This window comes from Ranitomeya variabilis, chromosome 2, assembly GCF_051348905.1.
Source record: "Ranitomeya variabilis isolate aRanVar5 chromosome 2, aRanVar5.hap1, whole genome shotgun sequence".
Classification (NCBI taxonomy): Eukaryota; Metazoa; Chordata; class Amphibia; order Anura; family Dendrobatidae; genus Ranitomeya; species Ranitomeya variabilis.
This window is the reverse complement of record NC_135233.1, coordinates 440678417-440685953: the sequence shown is the minus strand read 5'-3', so window position 1 is coordinate 440685953 and position 7537 is coordinate 440678417. Positions and strand designations below refer to the sequence as shown.

At 45.3% G+C, this 7537-nt stretch overlaps 1 protein-coding gene and 1 long non-coding RNA gene across 2 annotated transcripts in view; both read right to left on the bottom strand.

Annotated features, from left to right (window-relative positions):
* Positions 1 to 842: 842 nt before the first annotated feature.
* Positions 843 to 7537, bottom strand: part of LOC143809559 (uncharacterized) — a 42800-nt gene continuing 36105 nt past the window's right edge. Inside the window, exons 3-4 of the long non-coding RNA XR_013222336.1 lie at positions 2787 to 2894; positions 843 to 974 (exon numbers count right to left, since the gene is read on the bottom strand). This is a non-coding gene — a long non-coding RNA (uncharacterized LOC143809559). The remainder of the gene's footprint in view (positions 975 to 2786; positions 2895 to 7537) is intronic.
* LOC143809558 (uncharacterized protein C11orf96-like) lies at positions 4161 to 5186 on the bottom strand. Its single transcript, XM_077292608.1, has one exon. The coding sequence runs from the start codon at positions 5051 to 5053 to the stop codon at positions 4673 to 4675; it is 381 nt and encodes a 126-aa protein (XP_077148723.1). The 5' UTR covers positions 5054 to 5186; the 3' UTR covers positions 4161 to 4672.

Below are 7537 nucleotides of genomic sequence, written 5' to 3'. Positions count from 1 at the left end.
TAAGCGCAGGGCCGCGCTTAGTAACCCGATGTTTACCCTGGTTACCAGCGTAAACGTAAAAAAACCAAACACTACATACTTACATTCCGGTGTCTGTCCCCCGGCGCTGTGCTTCTCTGCACTGTGTAAGCGCCAGCCGGAAAGCACAGCGGTGACGTCACCGCTGTGCTCTGCTTTCCGGCCGGCGCTTACACATTGCAGGGAAGCGGACGCCGGGGGACAGACACCGGAATGTAAGTATGTAGTGTTTGGTTTTTTTACGTTTACGCTGGTAACCAGGGTAAACATCGGGTTACTAAGTGCGGCCCTGCGCTTAGTAACCCGATGTTTACCCTGGTTACAAGTGAACACATCGCTGGATCGGTGTCACACACGCCGATTCAGCGATGTCTGCGGGAGATCCAGCGACGAAATAAAGTTCTGGCCTTCTAGCTCCGACCAACGATGGCACAGCAGGATCCTGATCGCTGCTGCCTGTCAAACACAATGATATCGCTAGCCAGGACGCTACAACGTCACGGATCGCTAGCGATATCGTTTAGTGTGAAGGTACCTTAAGGCTTTGTGCCCACAATGACTTTTTGGTGAGTTTTTCACCCTGCGTATTTAAAAAAATATATAAAAGTAACTTATTTTACTTAATAGGTGCAGAAATTCTGCAACGTCAAAAACTCATCATGGGAATGTTGCCTAACAACCACGTAAGCGGGACTCAAAATATTATTTTATTATCAGCCTCTGCTCATAGGAACATTTGTATTCACTGGCACCAAGTAACAAGGAATTGGAGCACAACGTATTTTGGAAAGCTGAAAAACTTTTCGTTATACAATGATCTCGGCCCCAAACGAGAGGTGATGAGCGGAACAGCTTGACGTCGCACCAGGAGATATTCCGATGTGATGAAATCTCTGTCCGCCCTTGGCGGGTCAGCCAAATGTCATTGTCTAATAATTACTTGATTGAAGATGTTTCTACATCCAATAGATGACAGATTATCAACTAGTTACATAAACAGGTGAAGATTTATTAATAAAGTCATGAACGCAGGAACTTTACAAGTTGGTAAATGGGATACAAAATGCATTAAATGTATCAGAACGGGGCACATGGATGTCATCACTCAGCAGACACCTGCAAATAGTCTCTTCATGGAGGAAGAGAACAGGGTCCCCGCTCCTACCAAAAGCAAATAGGGATCCCAGATGTGAATATTGACTCCTTAGGGTATGTGTACACGTTGCAGATTCGTTTGCGGATTTTTCCACGCGGATTCTGCAGAATCCGCAGGTAAAATGACCTGCATTTTACCTGCGGATTTATTGCGGATTTCGCCTGCGTTTTCACACCTGCGGAATCCTATAATGAATTAGATGTAAAACACTGCGGAATCTGCACAAAGAATTGACATGCTGCAGAAAATAATCCGCAACGTTTCTGCGCGTTTTTTCCGCAGCATGTGCACTGCGATTTTGGTATTCCATAGGTTTACATGGTACTGTACAACGCATGGAAAACTGCTGCGGATCCGCAGGGCCAAATCCGCAACGTGTGCACATACCCTTAACCCCTTCATGACTGGGCCTTTTTTTCCCCCTTTCTCAGTATGGAGCGGACTCAGGAGCTTCATATACCTACCCTTAATGGATGATTTACATGCATGCCGATAGAGTAGGTTATAAAGCTTTGCAAGATGTCTAAGGCCATGTGCACACGTTGCGGAAAGTCCTGTGGATTTTTCTGGACTGACTTTTGTAAATCCGCAGGTAATCCGCACTGCGGAATTACCATGGATTTTCCACGTTTTTTTTTTTGCGGATTCCACCTGCGGTTTTACACCTGCGGATTCCTATTATGGAGCAGGTGTAAAACGCTGCGGAATCCGCATAAAGAATGAACATGCTGCGGAATAAACAACGCAGCATTTCCGCGCTGTTTTTTCCGCAGCATGTGCACTGCGGATTTTGTTTTCCATAGGCTTAGATGGTACTGTACAACGCATGGAAAACTGCTGCGAATCCGCAGCATCAAAACCGCTGCCGATCCGCAACGTGTGCACATAGCCTTAGGAATAGAAATTAGCTTTCCCGGAACTTTAAAGTGCAGCGTTCGTGCCAAACAGTTAGGGTATGTGTCCACGGTCAGGTTTGCTTCAGGCTTTGGTCAGGATTTTATGCAAGTAAAATCCTGACCAAAACTGCACCTGAGGTCACTGGCAGGTCACCTGCGGTGTACCTGCGTGTTTTGCTCATTGTAGCAACATGCTGCGTTTTGAAAAACGCACCACGCATGCGTTTTCGCGGCAAAAACGCATGCGTTTTTTAACGCATAGTGGAGTCGGGATTTCATGAAATCCCCTCCACTATGCTGTAACATCTGGACGCTGCATTTTTGACGCTGCGGAAAAACGCAGCGTCAAAAACGCAGCGTTTCCTGAACGTGGAAACATACCCTTACTGTTTGGTGCTAAATGCTGCACATGGATTTTCCACAGAAGTCCGTTGCAACGTTCAGAATTTTGGGGGAATTCCATTGCAATATTCAGAGAAGTGATTGATAAATATAGAGATTTTTCCAATTTAAAAGTCTGGGTTCCCATTGTGTTCAAGGGGGTTCTGGTTGAAGTTCAGGTACCCAAACCAAACCTTGGAATAAAGTTGGGGTCGGGTACCAGAACCTGAACTTCCACGGATCCGCTCATCCCTACTTAGGAAACAAATCCAAACCAGAATCTTTTCTAAAAGGAAGATGGCTTCATTTGCAGGCAGCGGTTTCAGGATTCTTACTTCTCATCAGTACAAAGTACGATGCTTGATTCCTGGGAGAGACCTCCAGAGGGGTAAAGTTTTCTTTCCTTTGCCAGCTCCTGACTGATATAAATGTACAGTAGCACGCTGTAGAAAAATGTTCAAAATCTATGATACCTATAAGTTCTCGGATGCTGCAAGAACATGGGTCAATCAAATAAATAGGGGGTGGGTCTGTAGCATCTGGCAGCGGCTATTATGCTGTGTCCTGGTAACATCCAACAATGAAGGTGTCACAACCCCATCGATCAGATATTGATGGCCCCCACCCCCAAGAACACAGACACCAGAAGTTATCCACTATCCATGCTGATTGCTAGGAGCCTGACCAGTAGGACACCAATATTGGGCCTCTGGATTCAGAAGAATGGAGCAGAGGTGTGCACGTTTGACCTCTGCCGTATTGTCTGCGGGACTGGCCGAGTACAGCGCACTATTTCTGGTAGTCACATAGACAATGAATGGAGCAGAGTTTGCACATGTGGACCTTTACTCTACTCAGGTCTTGACTGCAAAGCCCTGTTTTTTTTGGGTTATATAGCCTTAATCTCAGGGCCTTGAAGTCTTTAATGTACACATAATAATGCAAATATTAGCCCTAGATTAAAAGGAGGTGGAGCGGATAATTGTCTATTTTATACTGTCAGATACTGCAGACCCAAAAAAGTTGCATGCCACCAAAGTGCAGCCAGATTTTCTCTTATGCGTTCAGAGCGTAAACCAAAATAGTCAATTTTTCAACCAGAAAAATTATGTATTTTTCATTAGTATTTTTTTTTTTACATTAACAATTTCATAAAGGCCAAATACAGTTTCCTATGTTAATAATGGTAATAAATCCATGAAAAACACACAAGAAACGGATGGTAACCTGTATGTGACCCTTGTACTGCGCACCCATTGATTCGGAATTTGCAAGTCTGATCTGAAATATAAATCAAATTAGTGCAGGCTGTATTATTATTATTATTATTATTATTAATAATAATCATGCAGACCATCAGTCCACGACGTGTTATAACATTTGTTTCCCACATTGACTTGCTTCGGTCGGCGTGCGGTCCGTATACTGTCCGATTTGCAGATGGACGGCACACTGACATCGAGCCCTTACAGACACAATACACTGGTAGCGAGCGGAGCTGCAAGTCCAGACACTAATGCAAGAATTGAATATATTATTTTATAAAATTAAGGAATATTTATGCAAAAAAAAAATTATATATTATTTATTTATGTGCGCAACACGAACGGGAAAAGCAATTCTCAGTAAATACATTACTAATAATGCAACAATCCTGGACCTTACTTAGTACCCCCATAACCAGCAGCTTCATGAACTTCACAGGAAGAGACTTTGCAATGGTGTTTATTTAAAATAGTAATAATTGTAAATATACTTTATACAAATAGAAATGTAACAAGGCAAAGAGCAGTGAAAGTGCAAAAATAAATAGTATCCATATATTATAGATGTACATCATGGCATCAAAAATAAAATTTAACCCCTTCTTACAGTGTAAATTTGCTCAGAAGGTCAGAGGTGGAGGGAGGACTGTAGGGCAGGTCCATCCTCACCACTTTCTCCCCACAATTTCTGGATATAATCAACATCTGATCCGAGGGTCCATCTGCCAGGTGATGCAACAGGCCAACAACAAAAAGTCAGGTTAACTCGTTCCTGTGCAGTCCCAGTTCACCTGTCAGCCCACTGCAATGTACAGGCACAGGCAGTCCATGGAGTCAGGTGCGGGGCTGGCTCCTACCTGCTGCGCCCTCTAGTGGTCCCCAGCACAGCTTGCACTGAGAAGCAGCAGGGGCGATGGATTCACCATTTATGTGTCCTCCTGTGGCACTGAGCACAGTCACAGTGTGGAGTCAGAGTCGCTGGAGTCCAGGCTGTGCCTCAGTTTGGAGCTGCTCAGCTTGTCCCTCTGGAGGTGCATGTTGTGGGAGCTTCTCCTGAGACTCTCCAGGGACTGCAGGAAGGACTTTCTTGCTTTCTCCTCCTCTGTGGGGGATAACCCTTCTTCTTCCACCTCCTGGATCTCATCAAAGGTGACAGGCTGGGTCTTGAATCTGCTCTGCCTGGGTCTCCTCAGCTTCCCTTTGCCTCTCTGGGGTCTGGGCTGGATTGGCTGTGGGTATTCCTCTATGGCACCAGTGTAGTGTGGTATGGCAGGCTGGTAAGAGGAGCACATGCCCAGGGACTCTGTCTGCTTGGCTGCCATGACTGCTGAAGACATAGTGGCAGTGTGACGATCAGGGCTGTGCAGTGGGGAGATCCAGGAACACGCGTGTCCGCGGCGCTGCTGCCAATCCTGCTGCTGCTGCCAGTCCTGCTGCTGTCTCACTTTGCTCCTGGCTGTCTCTCCCCTTGGCTTTATAAGTCTTCCCCTCCCACTCTCAGTCCTGATGACAGCTCTCTCCTTGTAAGCTGGGAGTTTGCAGCCTCCAGTGACGTCTCTGGACTGATTCGATGCAACTTTTCCAACACTGGGTGATTTCCCGACACTAAGAGACCCCCAATCTTCCATCCATTACTGGCAGGTCCCCCTTATAGGAAATGTATCACTTGTGACCCAGATTATCTGCTATTCCCTTTGTCTAGGAGTTTTTATTTCTTAAAACACACACTAAAGTCTGACGGGCCCTGATGCAAAATTTGGACCTAGGCTTTCCCCTCTCCCTGCATGTTGGTCAGAGGTGTGGGCTCATAGCGGTCTAAAGCCTAAAAGGATATACGTGTTCGCTGCCCTCCTCATCTTCATTAAGTAATGTCCTCCTTCTGGTACATATGCCCCCCAACCTGGGCCCCTTTAAGGTTTATATCTCCCCATCCTGAGCCCCTTCATGGTATATATACCCCCAATCCTTCTCCCCTTAAGTAGTAATGTCCCTCATCCTGGGCCCCTTCCTGGCATATATGTCCCTCATCCTGGGCCCCTTGTTGGTATATACAGTGGGGCAAAAAAGTATTTAGTCATTCAGCAATAGTGCAAGTTCCACCACTTAAAAAGATGAGAGGCGTCTGTAATTTACATCATAGGTAGACCTCAACTATTGGAGACAAACTGAGAAAAAAAAATCCAGAAAATCACATTGTCTGTTTTTTTAGCATTTTATTTGCATATTATGGTGGAAAATAAGTATTTGGTCAGAAACAAAATTTCATCTCAATACTTTGTAATATATCCTTTGTTGGCAATGACAGAGGTCAAACGTTTTCTGTAAGTCTTCACAAGGTTGCCACACACTGTTGTTGGTATGTTGGCCCATTCCTCCATGCAGATCTCCTCTAGAGCAGTGATGTTTTTGGCTTTTCGCTTGGTAACACAGACTTTCAACTCCCGCCAAAGGTTTTCTATAGGGTTGAGATCTGGAGACTGGCTAGGCCACTCCAGGACCTTGAAATGCTTCTTACGAAGCCACTTCTTCGTTGCCCTGGCGGTGTGCTTTGGATCATTGTCATGTTGAAAGACCCAGCCACGTTTCATCTTCAATGCCCTTGCTGATGGAAGGAGGTTTGCACTCAAAATCTCACGATACATGGCCCCATTCATTCTTTAATGTACCCGGATCAGTCGTCCTGGCCCCTTTGCAGAGAAACAGCCCCACAGCATTATGTTTCCACCACCATGCTTTACAGTAGGTATGGTGTTTGATGGATGCAACTCAGTATTCTTTTTCCTCCAAACACGACAAGTTGTGTTTCTACCAAACAGTTCCAGTTTGGTTTCATCAGACCATATGACATTCTCCCAAAACTCCTCTGGATCATCCAAATGCTTTCTAGCAAACTTCAGACGGGCCCGGACATGTACTGGCTTAAGCAGTGGGACACGTCTGGCACTGCAGGATCTGAGTCCATGGTGGCGTAGTGTGTTACTTATGGTAGGCCTTGTTACATTGGTCCCAGCTCTCTGCAGTTCATTCACTAGGTCCCCCCGCGTGGTTCTGGGATTTTTGCTCACCGTTCTTGTGATCATTCTGACCCCATGGGGTGGGATTTTGCGTGGAGCCCCAGATCGAGGGAGATTATCAGTGGTCTTGAATGTCTTCCATTTTCTAATTATTGCTCCCACTGTTGATTTCTTCACTCCAAGCTGGTTGGCTATTGCAGATTCAGTCTTCCCAGCCTGGTGCAGGGCTACAATTTTGTTTCTGGTGTCCTTTGACAGCTCTTTGGTCTTCACCATAGTGGAGTTTGGAGTCAGACTGTTTGAGGGTGTGCACAGGTGTCTTTTTATACTGATAACAAGTTTAAACAGGTGCCATTACTACAGGTAATGAGTGGAGGAAAGAGGAGACTCTTAAACAAGAAGTTACAGGTCTGTGAGAGCCAGAAATCTTGATTGTTTGTTTCTGACCAAATACTTATTTTCCACCATAATATGCAAATAAAATGCTAAAAAAACAGACAATGTGATTTTCTGGATTTTTTTTTCTCAGTTTGTCTCCCATAGTTGAGGTCTACCTATGATGTAAATTACAGACGCCTCTCATCTTTTTAAGTGGTGGAACTTGCACTATTGCTGACTGACTAAATACTTTTTTGCCCCACTGTATGTCCTCCATCCTTGGCTCCTTCCTAATATATATGCCCCCCCATCCTGGCCTCCTTCCTGGTATATATGTCCTCCATCCTGGGCCCCTTCCTGGTATATATGGCCTCCATCCTTGGCCCCTTCCTAGTATATATGGCCTACATCCTTGGCCCCTTCCTGGTA

Coding starts and splice junctions, on each gene's coding strand:
- LOC143809558 (XM_077292608.1), bottom strand. CDS start 5,053: ATGTCTTCAGCAGTCATGGCAGCCAAGCAGACAGAGTCCCTGGGCATG.